The sequence below is a fragment of the Rhinolophus hipposideros genome, assembly GCF_964194185.1.
Source record: "Rhinolophus hipposideros genome assembly, chromosome: 24".
NCBI classification, from domain to species: Eukaryota; Metazoa; Chordata; class Mammalia; order Chiroptera; family Rhinolophidae; genus Rhinolophus; species Rhinolophus hipposideros.
This window is the reverse complement of record NC_138070.1, coordinates 19,238,459-19,253,525: the sequence shown is the minus strand read 5'-3', so window position 1 is coordinate 19,253,525 and position 15,067 is coordinate 19,238,459. Positions and strand designations below refer to the sequence as shown.

The 15,067-nt window shown below is 48.2% G+C and overlaps 1 protein-coding gene across 2 annotated transcripts; it reads left to right on the top strand.

Moving 5' to 3' along the window:
* The first annotated feature begins 441 nt into the window (after positions 1–441).
* On the top strand, positions 442–14,042 carry SEC14L3 (SEC14 like lipid binding 3). Of its 2 annotated transcripts, XM_081037510.1 has the most exons (12): positions 442–617; positions 2,702–2,777; positions 3,034–3,077; positions 3,208–3,267; positions 4,277–4,465; positions 5,408–5,503; positions 6,079–6,139; positions 7,302–7,385; positions 9,567–9,673; positions 10,049–10,188; positions 10,284–10,453; positions 11,287–14,042. In XM_081037510.1, exons 1-12 carry the CDS (start codon positions 564–566, stop codon positions 11,406–11,408), a joined length of 1,203 nt encoding a protein of 400 aa, XP_080893636.1. In that variant the 5' UTR covers positions 442–563; the 3' UTR covers positions 11,409–14,042. The 2 variants fall into 2 exon arrangements, with proteins under 2 accessions (XP_080893636.1, XP_080893637.1); XM_081037511.1 differs by lacking the exon at positions 7,302–7,385 and having other exon boundaries at positions 485–617; positions 11,287–13,991.
* Positions 14,043–15,067: the final 1,025 nt, after the last annotated feature.

The window sequence follows — 15,067 nt, the reverse complement described above, 5'->3', positions numbered from 1 at the left end:
TTCAACAGAGCATGTTTAAAAAAAAAAAAAAAAAAAGAATATGAGCCTCCCACCCTGACAAAGTGAATGAACTGTTGTTTATTATACCAAGTTCCTGATCCCTATCTGTCAGAGCTGGATGGGACCCTAGGTGTAGAATCCCTTCATTAGTGAGTTGGGGAAACTGAGGCTGTGAGAGAAAGGGTGCCTGCAGGGAGCAGTCCTCACTCCCCTTGAAATCCCTCTCTTCTCTGGGCCAGTGACCTCTGGAGGCCTGGGAACACTGACGGTTGTTCTGTAAGCCCTCAGCCTGGGCTCCCACATCATGGGAGGCGAGCTTCGGTTCCTCCCAGGCTCCTCCACACAGCACGCCCTCCCACACGGGCCTACCCCTCAGACCTGCCCCAGAGCCAAACACAGGCCTTCACTTAATCCCAATTATGTAATGTGCAACTCAACGGTTGGCCAAGGAGGAGCCACACCCAGGAGTGGGGGCAAAAGACCCGGTTGAGTCAGGGCCACAGACCAGGCTGGGCCTCTGCCTGCAGTAAGTAGTCCCCACTCCTCCAGCCTCACCCAGCATCATGAGTGGCCGAGTTGGAGACCTGAGCCCCAAGCAGGCAGAGACCCTGGCCAAGGTGAGAGCCCCTTCCCCTGGAGCTCCAGGGAAAAGGGCTGAGGGGCAGAGGGGGGGGTGGTGGCTGCAACCCTGCCCCACTCTGCTGTTGTTTCATAGTGTCCTTGACATTGTCTCTTTGCTGTCACCTCCCCCAAGGTCAGGTCTCACAGTGCCCAGTGTCATCAGCCCTGCCCAGGGAAGGGGCTGAGGGAACGATCAATAGCGTGGGCTCCAAATCAAGCCTGACTTCTTCTCATTCAGAAGTCAGATTCAGAGAGCTTTATTTGGCAGCTGCCAACCCCCCAGGCCCCTTAGGAGAGAGCTGAAGGATGCTAATGGCCTGCCCTCTGACTGGTCCCTCTTCTTCGCCAGGACCCTGAAAAATGACTTATCTGTAAGAGCCAGAGAGACAGGGCAGGATGTATCATCTTCACAGTCAATGGGGAAGAGAACCCATGATCCTTAACCATGTTTTTGTAGAAAATGGGATGAAAAACAGGTAGAAGCCTCGGTGGGCTAACACATTAAAAAAAATAAATAAAAAAGAATTTAGACTACAGTACAGTAGTCGCCCCCTTATCCTCAGCTTTACTTTTGAGGTTTCAACTGCAGTCTGAAAATACAAAATGCATATCAACTGTAGTCTGAAAATATAAAATGAAAAATTCCAGAAATAAACAATTTGTAAATGTTAAATTGCATGCCATTCTGAGTGGCATAATGAAATCCTTGCCTTCCCACTCTGTCCTGTCCAGGACATGAATTATCCCTTTGTCCAGTGTATCCACACTGTAGATGCTGTCTGCCCGTTAGTCACTCAGTATTGTATCGGCTATCAGATCGGTTATCAGAGAGAAAGAGACAGACCACAATCGCATAACTTTTGTTACAGTATATTATAATTGTTCTATTTTGGTACAGTATATTATAATTGTTCTATTATTGTTGTTAATCTCTTCTTGTGTCTAAATCATAAATAAACTTTATCATAGGTATGTATGTATAGGAAAAAAACTTGGTATACTGAGATCTGACAATTAAGTTTGGGAACTTGTTGCAACAATGTTGTTAACCTTTTTTGCTAGCAGTGGGATTATTCATTATGAATTTGTACCAACTGAACAAACAGTTCACCAAGTTTACTACTTGGAAGTGCTGACAAGGCTGCATAGAAAAGTTAGACGACCTGAACTTTTTGTCAACAATTCAAGGCTCTTGCATCACGACAACGCACCAGCTCACACGGCACTGTCTGTGAGGGAGTTTTTAGCCAGTAAACAAATAACTGTATTGGAACACCCTCCCTGCTCACCTGATCTGGCCCCCAATGACTTCTTTCTTTACCCAAAGATAAAGGAAATATTGAGAGGAAGACATTTTGATGACATTCAGAACATCAAGGGTAATATGACAACAGCTCTGATGGCCATTCCAGAAACAGAGTTCCAAAATTGCTTTGAAGGGTGGACTAGGCACTGGTGTCAGTGCATAGCTTCCCAAGGGGAGTACTTCAAAGGTGACCATGGTGATATTCAGCAATGAGATATGTAGCACTTTTTCTAGGATGAGTTTATGAACTTAATTGTCAGACCTCGTATATAGGGTTCAGTACGCATGGTTTCAAGCATCCACTGGGGGTCTTGGAGCGTATCCCCACAGATAACGGGAAAATACAATACACCCATACTGCAATCCACTTACCCACCCACCCATTTATCTTTTCTTCCATTTATCCTCCTATCCCCACCCACACATCTATCTATTCCTCCTTCTATCCATTCACCCACAAATCTCTCCTTCCTTCTACTCACCCTCCCATCTCTCCTCTCCATCCACCCATTCATTGATTTCTCCTTCTTTTTTTCCCATCCACCCACCCACTCACCCATCCATTCTTTCTATCCATTTACTCACCCATCTAACTTTCCTTCCATTCACCTACCCATGCAATGGGCTATGTCTCCTATTCATCTACCCACCCATCCTTCCATCATCTGGGGCCAGAGGCCTGCAGAAGAGAAGGATGGGTGAGGAAAACAATCAGTAAGGCTGGGGGTCAAGGCTCAGTGTGAAAGCCACTTTAATCAGCATCTCTGTTCCCAGTTTCGAGAAAATATCCAGGATGTGTTGCCTGCCCTGCCCAACCCTGATGATTATTTCCTTCTGCGTTGGCTCCGAGGTGAGGGCTGAGGTGGGAGAGCTCAGGGTGAGGGAACAGTGAGAGGGGACTGGTTCCAGATCTACTCATGGCTCTCGGGATCCAATCATACCATCTTGTTCCACACATCCAGGTCCAGGAGAGGGGAGGGGGCAGGAAAGAAAGGTCCCCTCCAGGCTCCCAGTGGCCTCCATAGCTCCCACTGCCCAGGACCAGGAGAAGGGAACTGCAAGGCAGCCTCTTTCCCACCTCCCACCTTCTTTCCATCTTCCCACAGCTCGGAATTTTGACCTACAGAAATCGGAAGCCATGCTCCGCAAGGTGAGACACATCCCCCCTGAGATTTGGGGAGGGGCTTTGTGGGAGCAATCCATGCCTTGAGCCCCTGCTCCAGCCCCTCCTCAGGGGTGCTGGGAGCCCAGTGGGGCCTTACTACTCATCTCCTTTTTAGTACATGGAGTTCCGGAAAACCATGGACATTGACCACATCCTTGACTGGCAGCCCCCAGAGGTGAGCCAACAGCCCCCCCACACAACCCATGTGCCACAGACATACCCCCCAAGCAGCCTCTGGGTTATTGCGGACCAGCCAGCCTGAGAGGCCTGAGGAACGCCCTGGGCCTGCAGGTACCTGTCCTGTAAAAATTTTGAGTAGTTTCTGGGGGCTTATGAGGTCCAGACCTGGGTTGACTTTAACTTCATGAGTTTATTTAATCATCACAACCCTGTAAGGTGGGTATTATTGTCCCTGTTGTACAGAGGAGGACACTGAGGCCCATCAGAGTTTACCCAAAGTTCCACGTCCCCGAAGCCCCCGAGCTCAGACCTGCCTGTCCCCTGAACCCGGGCTCTATACCATCACAGTGAGCCTGTGTCTCTGCGCCCTCATCTCTAGAGCCTTGCTCAAAGCATCCTTCCTGGGTGGGAAGGAAACTTAGCCCACCGAAGCACTAGGGAGGACAGTCCCCTCACTGGCGTCCTAGTAAAGCAATGGTCATAGCTTCATTGGTGGAGCATAGGCTCTAGCCAGGAGCTGTGCTTTGCCAATATGGTCTTGGGGACTTTCCCCAACAGTCCTGTGAGGGAGGAATTTTCCAAAGCATTTCACAGAAGAGATGGGATGGGGCTCAGAGAGGTGGTGTCACTTGTTCAAGGATGCACAGCAGGGAAGCAGTAATGTCTGTATTTGAACCAGGTCTGTTGACCTTCAGAATCCATATTTTCCATCACTAAGCCCAACTCCTCTCCATGGAAAGGGACATGGGAGACGTTGGGGGAAGAACTAAGGAGCCCAGAGGTCTCGGGCAGGCCTGGCTTTGCTGTGTACACGCCTACCTGCTGTGAACAAAGTCCTCCCCTGCAGGCCCCTCAGCTTTCTCACCTGGACAATAGCGCCGCACTCCACAGGAGAGACAGGGCTTTACATGGTGTGTGCAGCTCAGGCCGCCCTGGTCAGCCTGGTCTGGGGGCTCTCCAGGGAGGTGCATCACGCCACGTTCCACGTTCCTTCCCATGCCTAGGTGATCCAGAAGTACATGCCGGGGGGCCTGTGCGGTTATGACCGTGATGGCTGCCCCGTGTGGTATGACGTCATCGGGCCTCTGGACCCCAAGGGCCTGCTCTACTCAGTCACCAAGCAGGACCTGCTCAAGACCAAGATGAGGGACTGCGAGCGCATCCTGCAGGAGTGTGACCTGCAGACGGAGCGGGTGAGGCCCAGGATGAGTTGGCAGGTGGCTGGGGGCAGGGGAGTTTGCCAGAGCACCTGTTCTCTCCACTGTTACGGTCAGAGGGCTCTGGGATCAAACACCAGCTCTGCCACTTCCCAGCTGTGCAGACTTGGAGAGTCACCTTGCCTCCATGAGCCTGTTTCTTCACCTACAAAACAGCAGTAATAAATACTGGTTGCAAAGATTAAATGAGATAATGCAAGTATATGGCCTAGCACACAGGGCCTAACATATTTCTCAATAGTGCTAGTTATTCTTATTCCCATGTAGTCTTTGACCTGCTAGTCCTTCTGTCTGGATAACCATATTCCCAACACACACACATACCTCCTATCTATCTCTTTTTTATGCTTCAGGTTTCAAATTTAGATGTCATCTTCTCTGTGACCCTTGTCTGAGTAAACATGTATTCCCACAGCTCACATGTTGTCCCATCCTAGCACTTATTCAGGACTGTGGTGACCTGGCTGCTTGTCAGTCTCCCCAGCCAGACTGTGTACGAGTACTCTTTGAGGACAAGAAGTATAAATTATTGAACATTATATGTTATACTGTCAGTATCTGGTACAAAATAGGTGCTTAATAAATAACAGTTGAACAAATGGAGGGAGGGATGAATGAATGAATTTATGGCAGTATGAATGGATGGATAGGTGAAGGAAGGAATGGGTCAATTAATGGAAAGATGGAAAGATGGAAAGATGGATGGATGGATGGATGGACAAATGGACAAATGGATGGATGATAAATGGATAATGGATGATGGATAGATGGTGGATGGACAGATGGGTTAATGTCATCACTGTTTTGTCCACTCATTCTTGGAGAAACCCTGAGGGGTCATGTGCTAGGGTCACCACGGCCCAAGTTCTGAGCCTGCACTCTGAACCTTGGAACTGATCCTTGCTCTCATCCTCACAGCTGGGCAGGAAGATTGATACCATTGTGATGATATTTGACTGTGAGGGCCTGGGGTTGAAGCACTTCTGGAAACCTCTGGTGGAAGTGTACCAGGAGGTAAGGAGAAAGCCCCAGGCACCCCCTCCTTGCTTTAATGACCAGCTCTGCATGCTGTGACCTGGCTGCTTACTCACAGACAAGATTTAGTAAAAGTAAAAGGTCACTGTGATTCAGGAACCAAAGATAATATGTTTCCTAGACCCCAGGGACAATACTGTATTGAGACCATAGGGGCCAGGTTCCACCAAACCCTTCACAGGGTCATCCCTAAGTCTGTGACTTGAGCAAGTTATGGGGAGTACCAATAATTTGTATTTCAAAGGGATATAGGGATGTTTCATTGAGTTGATATGTAAAGTGTATACACAGAGCTCGGCAAATAGTGAACATTTAATAAACAGTAGTCATTATTACTATAATGTCTACTCTAAAAATAATTTTTATGTAATTATTATTAGGGCGTGTTACAATAGTCTGAGGTGAGAAGGTCTCCTCTTGGTGCCACTGGAGGTGATGGAAGGAAGGGAAATGCCCCACAGCCCTCTGAACCCTGCAAAAAGGAGATTGCAAAGGCAATGGGGGTAGGAGAAGATGAGGAGTGGGCCCTAATGGGGTATTTCTTGGTTCCACAGTTCTTTGGCCTCCTTGAAGAGAATTATCCAGAGACTCTGAAGTTCATGTTCATTGTGAAAGGTGTGTAGCAAGTGACTTCACTTCCCTGTGCCTCTATTTCCTCATCTGTTCCCTGGGGATGATAATTGTGCCTTCTTCCCTGGGTTGTGGGAGGCAGATTGTTTGGTGGCTACAGGCAAATCATTTAGAGTGCCTGGAACAGAGTGAGTGCTCCATAAATAGTAACTTCTATGGTTGGCCTTACTACAAGAGGAGGCAGCTCCAACCCCAGCTCTTCCATGAATGCCCCCTCACGTCTCCTGTCAGATTGATCTCTCCCTCCCCAAACTATCTCTGGCACTGGTAGCTGGTACATCCCAGACTAGCCTTTTCTGTCTGCTCCCTTCTGGGGGTCACCAGTTGTCTTATGTGTGTTCATCCTATTTCCCTTGCTGGGTTGTCTACTCCTTGAAGCCAGGGCCTCTGATTCTCCACTTTTGTTGTATCCCTCACAGGCCTGGAGCCATGTGGATGCTCATTGGGTATTTGGATGGTTGTTGTTTGGGTGGGTGGGTGTCTGATGGTTGGCTGGTTGATTAGTTGTTTAGTTGGTTGTCTAGTTGACCAGCCAGTTGGCTAGCTGGCTAGTTGACTGACTGGTGGTGGTTGGTTAGATAGTTGAATGATTGGATAGTTGTTAGCTTGTTTGACTGATTGAGTAGTTGGCATTTTGATTGGGTGGGTGGGTGAGTGGCTAGTGGGCAGATTGGTTCATTGGCTGGCTGGTTTGTTATTTGGCTTGATCTTGGATGTTTGGCTGTTGATTGTTTGAATGGTTCATTGCTTGGAGGGAGCAGTTGGTTTGGCAGTTAGCAGACTGTATAAATGGCTGATTGGTTTGCTGATCGGCTGATGTGTTGATTGGTTGTTTGACTATTTCATAGGTTGGCTGAATGATTGGTAGGCTTATTTGTGGGCTGATTAGAAGATTAATTGATTGGCTATTTGTTGGCTGGTTGATTGGTTGGCTGATAGATTGGATGATTGATTGGATGGTTGGTTAGTTGGCTGCTTGTTTGTTGGTTGACCAGTGACCAGTTGATTGAATGATTTGTCAGGTGGAGGGCATTGGAATTTGCCAAGGTAATTCATGATTCCTCCATATTGTTGGCTATGACTATTAAAGAGAGAATGGCCCAATGGAATTATTTTCTCCCCATCATCTTTGTTTATATCTCTCCAGCCACCAAACTCTTCCCTGTGGGTTACAACCTCATGAAGCCATTCCTGAGTGAGGACACTCGTAGAAAAATTATAGTGCTGGGAAGTAAGTAGTTCCACTTCCCTCCCCTGACCTCTGTGCATGAGCTTTGGAGTGAGGTTGGTCCATCACCCCATCCAGAGAGCCACATATCACCTAGAATCAAAGGCTCCTCCCTTCTCAAAAGTGAGATGGGTCTTACACTATAGAGTCTATCCAGGTACCTCTGCCTTATTCCCTGCCCTTGGTGACTAAGGCTTTTCTACACCTTCCTCCTTATTGGTTTCAATTTGGTTGCTAGTCAGCCTGAGTTATGGGCCTCACTTTCCTTTTAACACTCATCACCTCAGTACTTCTAAAGGCTATTTGGGATGAGGAGGATGAGGAAGAAGAGCAGGATATGGAGACATGGTTCAGAGAAGGGAGGCTCGACAAGAAGGGACTGGACAATAATGCATCCATTTGGTGAACTACTGGGCAACCATGAAAAATGGTTGAATGTCATGGGGAATGTCAGTAACTTTTTAAAAAGTAGTAGATTATAAAGAGGCGTGAATAATATGATCTTATTTTTGTAAAAACAAAAGTATACTTCTAGAAGCGATTACAATAAAATGTTGATTTGTGGATGCCAAGAAATCAGGAGGTTTTTAAATCTATTTTTGTATTTTTATGTATTTCCTAAGTTTTTATAGTAACATGTATTACTTTTATAAGTAGAAAATCTTGTTATAGTTTTAAATGATAGGGAAAGAGAAAGAAATAGAGAAATAGTTCTTAAACTCAAGCCAATTATCCTGAGCTTGAAGGATAACTTCTCGCAAGCAGAATGGTCAGATCATCAAATCAGGAGATCTGAGGATCTGGGGGCTAGGAGGGGAATCTTACAAACCCATGATTTCTCTCCCTTCCTTAGTCGCTGGCTCTGCCAAATTCCGCTGGGATAGGGACCTGGGTGGATCACAAGGTAGCCCCCCCACCAAATCTTCGAGCAGTATGAGTAACTACCACATTCCAGGACCAAGTCCAGACCTCTGCCCTATTTGGTGGCACACAGGGCTCTGCATTTGGCCTCGATGTGCCAGGCACTGTGACTTTACCCTCATCCCACTGATGGTAAAGAATCTCCCATGACCACAGTGGGGTGGTGGGGGAGATAGCCTGGGCTGATCATAGGGCCGGGGCCATAGAGACACCCCAGGGCGCAGAACTCTTAGAGCTTTGCATAGGGAACAAAGAACAGTAGTGGGCATTATGTTTGTTGGTGATTAACAACTGCAGGGGGTGTCCTTTCAAAGACCCAAGGCTGTCTGCCCCCACCAAGATGTCTGACTTGGGTATGCCACTTACATGGTCAAGGTCAGACAATTAAGTTCGCAAACTCATCCTAGAAAAAGTGCTCCATACCTCATTGCTGAATATCACTACAGTCACCTTCGAAGTGCTCCCCTTGGGAAGCTATGCACTGACGCCAGCGCCTAGTCCACCCTTCAAAGCAGTTTTGGAACTTTCTGGAATGGCCATTAGAACTGTTGTCGTATTACCCTTGATGTCCTGAATGTCATCAAAATGTCTTCCTTTCACTATTTCCTTTATCTTCAGGTAAAGAAAGAAGTCATTGGGGGCCAGATCAGATGATTAGGGAGGGTGTTCCAATACAGTTATTTGTTTACTGGCTAAAAACTCCCTCACAGACAGTGCTGTGTGAGCTGGTGCATTGTCGTGATGCAAGAGCCATGAATTGTTGGCGAAAAGTTCAGGTCATCTAACTTTTTCACGCAGCCTTTTCAGCACTTCCAAATAGTAAACTTGGTTAACTGTTTGTCTAGTTGGTACAAATTCATAATGAATAATTCCTCTGATATCAACAAAGGTTAGCAGCATCATTGCAACACGTTCGCAAACTTAATTGTCACACCTTGTAAACACCGTGTAGCCCATAACAAGGTCTTTGACCTAACTGTGCTTTAAAGTCTCCTTGAGACAATTAGACAACTCTCATCTTCAGTACTGACTGGGAGACCCTCAAAAATGTGCAAACCCATCAGCCAGAAGGAAATGTATTTCCATAGCAACACCATGCTATAAGATGTTTTCTGCAGCCCAAGTCCTGGGAGGCCAGGAAATTGGCCCTGGCAGCCTAGCTCCTGTATGGTTTCTCCCCAAGCTCAGGTCCTCCTGGTGGGAACGGGGGGTGATATGTCCTCTCCATGCCCAATAACTGCCCTTCAACTCCTCTGTCCCCAGACAACTGGAAAGAAGGTTTGCTGAAACTCATCAGTCCTGAGGAACTGCCTGCCCATTTTGGGGGGACCATGACAGACCCAGATGGCAACCCCAAATGTTTAACTAAGGTACAAGAGCCCCAGTACAAGGAAAGGGAGGGGAGTAGATCTGAGTTTCTTTCTCACCCATCATTCATTCCACAAATGTCTATGCTATGGAGAGACCCCTGTTAGCCAGGTGTTGAACTAACCAGTCCCAGTCCTGCCCTCGTGGAGCCCTCAGCAGCTCGCTGAATTTTGAACCAGAGGGGTGAGCTGGAAAAGGAAGCTCCCAAAGGAGGCCCTGACCCAGACTGGAGAGTCAGGGGGTTGGGGAGAACAGGATGAGCAGGATACTTCCAGGAGATGGTGAAAGTGTCTCAGGCAGGAGAAACAGCATGAAATTGCATGAACAACGCAATAGCTAGAGAAGGGGAGCAACCCCATCCCATCCTATGTCCACAGATCAACTATGGTGGGGAAATCCCCAAGGCCATGTACGTGCGGGACCAGGTCAAGACTCAGTATGAGCACTCAGTGCAGATCAGCCGCGGCTCCTCGCACCAGGTGGAGTATGAGATCCTGCTCCCAGGCTGCGTCCTCAGGTAGGGACAGGTCACCGACCCTCCCCTGGCTGGGGCCTAGCCCCTCAGGGACACCTAGAGCAATAACCTGTTCCCTTCCCCCCACCTCCACACAGGTGGCAGTTTGCATCAGATGGCGCCGACATCGGCTTCGGGGTTTTCCTGAAGACCAAGATGGGGGAGCGGCAGCGAGCAGGGGAGATGATGGAGGTGCTGCCCAGCCAGCGCTACAATGCCCACATGGTGCCTGAGGATGGGTCCCTCACCTGCTCGGAAGCTGGTGTCTGTAAGTCTGCCCCAGCTGGGCCTCAGTTCAAGAAGCCTGAAGTCATCCGTCCATGGTTTAGAGGGGGAGTGGACCCCTTCCAGGGACACACAGCCTAGGTTAGTGCCATTCATTCTCACAGTCACTCATTTGGTCCACACTCACGAGCACCTACTGTGCGCCAAGCACCAGCGACCCACAGGCCCTGAAGGATTTGAGAGTCCTTGGGCCACAGAACATCGACAAGGGACAATAAAGCAGGTGCAACTCTCCCCAGAAGGAAACTGGGGCTGTGAGAAGTAAATCAGCTTGTCCAAAGTCACACAGCTGAGTATGGTACCAGGGTCTCACCTCGACCTTGTGGTAGCTGTGTAACCCTCGGCAAAAGTCTTACCAGTGTGGACCCTTGGTTTGCTTACCTGTGAAGCAGAGGCTACAACCCCTGCCTCTCAGGGTGCCTTTGAGGAGGCAGAAGGCACAAGGAGGCCTGGCCCAGCACCCCACTTCATCTAAGGGGGCTGGGAGGCCTCTCATGTTCCCAACTGTACCCCGTTGCCCCCCCATTATGCGAGTGTCCAGGTGTGGAAACAAAGGGATGCAGTGGCCATTGTTCTCATATTAGTTTGTGAAACTAAAGCCAGTCTGGAAACATGCCAGGAGGAGGTCAGTGTCCGTTTACAAGCCCCGCTCAGGGGTGGCAGTTCCTATGGGGAAAGGAACAGGAGTGGTGGAAACTTGGCCCAGCTTGGCAAACAGCAGGTGGGAAAACAGCATGTCCTCCCCCATGGCTGGGGCAGGAACACAGGGAGTGTAAAGCCAGGCCCAACTACCCCTTTGTCCTTCTGTCCCTTCAGATGTCCTGCGCTTCGACAACACCTACAGCTTTGTCCATGCCAAGAAAGTCAGCTTCACAGTGGAGGTGCTGCTCCCAGACGAGGGCATGCAGAAGTACGACGAGGAGCTCACCCCTGTCTAGGCAGCTCCCTCACTTCTCAGAGACCCCTGACCCTCTGCTTGATCTCTATATATCATACCCTCCACCCCCCGAAACTGTTCGTTCTCCTCTCGGACATTAGTGAGTAGAGAAAGAGCTGCCTTGGAGAACAGTCATATGATGTGGTCAAATCAGGAAAGGTATGAAAGGCACAGCCTTGGAGAATACCAAGGTTACAGAAGAGGAAAAAGCAAGGGTAAAAGGCAAGAAGTGGATGTCACTGAAACCCAAGAAATAGGAAAGTAAATCCCCTAGCCTTTGCCCTCACTTCTCTTAAGGCATTTGTGTGTGCTTGAATCCCCTCCCTATGAGCTATGAGCAACCTGAATTAGAGCTGTATTTAAATTCTTTTTATTAATACTTTTACCCCTTATATAGTAGGTGCTCAGTGTATTCTTGTGAAATTAAATGGAGGTAGGGAGCTGGTGATTCATGGGCATGCATGATAAGAAAGGGCCTGGGCATGTTTCAGCACCTTGGACAGGAACAGAGCCAGGGAGGAGATGATGGACTCTCCTGAAGACTCAATCAGCCCCCAGATTTCTGGCAGTGGCTGACCCCTAGGTAGGAAATGCTTACATAAGGCTCTGACCCAGGGCGCACAGCTTTCCCCACCCATCACTCTCACCCTCGTCCCCTTTTCTTGGAACTCATAGCTGAGGTTTGAAGCAATTAAAGGAATCTTCCTGGAAGTAAAGGAAGTCACATCTGATTCTAGCTGCTGCCTGGCGATAATAATTTAAAAAAAAAGAAAATCACAGCTATCATTCAGTGAGTGCTCTCTATGTACCATACATGGTGCCAAGTGATTTATGAGTTTAGCTCATTTCATTCTCATGCCTTCTCCAAGGCCATTTATCGTGGCCATCTTATGAATAAGGAAATGAAGACTCAGAGAGGTGAAGTCACTCACCCAATGTTACACAGCTCTTAAGTAGCAGACCCAAAACCCAAGGGTTTTTTACTATTATTATTTTTTCTGTGCTCCAAAGACATTGCTCTTAATTGCCCCATAATATGGCCTCCCTATGGCCCTACTTTTACTAAGCAGAGAAGGAATAACTTGTTTGTCCTAGATCTTCCAGAAGTGCCCTGGATGTCACCCTCTCCAATCCCAGTTTTTAGGCAGAGGGGATGTTTTTGGTGGTCTAGGCCACTTACTGTGCAGACCCCAGGCCAGGGCAACCCACGGGCAGAGAATAAACCAACATCCCGCTGGTGATAATTACGCAACAGATCCTGCCTGCACCACCATCACCACCACCATCACCAGGAACCCTCTGCGACAGTGGCCTCCCCAGAGAATCCACTTTCACATCATGAAGTTAAGAGGTCAGGTTTGTCCCCCAACACATCGTACCAACACACGAGAGCTAAGGCAAGGCCAGAGCACTAGAGAAATAGAAAACTTGATTCTACATGTATAAAAGGGTTATTTAGTTGTCTTTTTGAGGGCCCGCCGCACCCCAGCTTTCCTTGATGTTAGACAGGGACGTCCTATCAATGTCCTCCTCAGAAGGTCTCTCCATTGCCCCAGCCATTGGCCTTATCTCCTGGAAGTCCAGGTCGGCCAGGGCCACCCCCCTGAGCATGGTCCCCAGGCAGCCAAGAGGACAGCACAGCTAGGAGGCCCTGAGCACTTTCAGCAGGAACAGGATCAGCAACAGAGTGACATAGCTGAAGGCCAGCACTGCAACCAGCATGTTTAACAGCATCTTGCAGGAGGACTGGGGAGCCCGGAGGTGTGGGGCAGACTATACAGGGCAGCTAGAGCTGACCATGACCCCAGAATTACCAAGGTAGAAAAATAAAAGCTGGGAGGGTGTGGGGAAGCTGGGTGTGGCTGGGGATGGGACAGGAGCAAGAACAAACATCTATAAATCTGGATGGTAGACGAGGGACCAGTCCTTTTAGGGCCTAGGCTGCCTCCCAGCCCTGCACCTATCTTTAAACCATGAAGATTCTTGACCTTCAGCAGCCTCACCACTACCCTATATGTATCCTCTTCCCCCAGGAACTCTGGAGGGGAAGCTGTTAGCCTTCGAATCTTCCTCCCCATCCAGCCCCTGGCAGATGCCCAGAGCTGGTTTACTCCCCTAAGCAGGTTTGTGTTTATCTGCTAAATGGGGGCAGGAGGCAGCCAGGTGTCACCTTAGCAAGGTTTAAGAGAAAATAACTGAACAACACAAATATCCATTTACATGGTACTAGTTCCATTCCAGTACTTCCATTCCATGGATTATTATTATTATAGCATCATAAATGTAAAAAAGGGCTGGGCCGGTGGCTCAGGCAGTTGGAGCTCCATGCTCCTAACGCCAAAGGCTGCCTGTTCGATTCCCACATGGGCCAGTGGGCTCTCAGCCACAAGGTTGCCAATTTGACTCCTCAGTCCTGCAAGGTATGGTGGGCTGCGCCCCCGGCAGCTAGCAACTGCAACTGGACCTGGAACTGAGCTGCGCCCTCCACAGCTAAGATTGAAAGGACAACTTGACTTGGAAAAAAATCCTGGAAGTACACATTATTCACCAATAAAGTCCTGTTCCCATTCCCTAATAAAATTTTAAATAAATAAATAAACAAACAAACAAACAAATAAATGTAAAACAGACCTTCAGGAGATTGTCTGCAGAGTATTACACAAGTATGTTATAAAATATTACAAAAACTGCATCATTATGTGTGTGTATATATATATATATATATATATATATATATATATATATATATATAACAAAGGCTCTCTGGATATGATGTCCCTAAGATGTTAGTTAACAAAGATCTGGGTTGTAGGATTTTATCTTTTTGAAGTATCTGAAGTGTCTAGGATGGTTATATATAGAGGGTGCCAAAAAAATGTACACACACTTTAATAAAGGAAAAAAACTGTATTAAAATTGTAATATTCAATATATACCGATAACAAAAGATGAATACAAATCACGTGTACACATTTTTTGGCACCCCTGGTGTTTGCTTGTTATTTCTTCTTGGTAAAGAGGGGAAGGAGAATAAGTTATGAGCTTATCATCCTAGAACCTGGCACCAAGTAGAGTGACCTTTCTCCTCAAAGCACCCACAGGACAGAAGAAGCAGCTGCAGGTCACTGGCTAGCCCACAGCTGACCCCACCCAAGCCATGATCTCTTCATGGCCCCACCCCAACCCCCAACTCACCATCTTGCTGGAGGTTGGCCCCCAGCACACAGCCCATGCTCAGGTCAACTCAATGACATCTATCGACCCCCAGAGCCAAAGGTCCCCATGGCCCCCCTGACCTGGCCCCACCCCACCTTTCCATGGAGCTATCCTATCTTTGGGTGGGAACAGCCAAAGTCACAGCAGTCACACACTAAGCTTTTCCACTTATCATCTGCAAGCTGCCAGCTTCTGATGGTCCAGACAGAAAGACATGCCCAGTCAGGAAGGTAGGGGGACAACAGTCTGCCCAGGGGAGAGGGCCTGCCCAAAACCCCAATCCCAGCATGGCCATATTAGCCATGTGGAAGCAGGAAGTTGGTTGGCCTCTCTGCACCTTCCTTTCCCTGGTTTACCTCTACCAAGGAGAGGCTGCCTGCACTTCCAGGATAAAGAGTTCCATGGTGTGGGTGAAATATCCTGGTACAGATCCAGCGGAGGCCT

What these genes read in the sequence shown, in the direction of transcription:
- SEC14L3 (XM_081037510.1), top strand. Translation starts at nt 564, where the DNA reads ATGAGTGGCCGAGTTGGAGACCTGAGCCCCAAGCAGGCAGAGACCCTG. An exon ending in CGGAAGCCATGCTCCGCAAG is followed by an intron (nt 3,078 to 3,207) that starts GTGAGACACATC and finishes TCTCCTTTTTAG; the next exon opens with TACATGGAGTTCCGGAAAAC. An exon ending in GTTCATGTTCATTGTGAAAG is followed by an intron (nt 6,140 to 7,301) that starts GTGTGTAGCAAG and finishes ATATCTCTCCAG; the next exon opens with CCACCAAACTCTTCCCTGTG.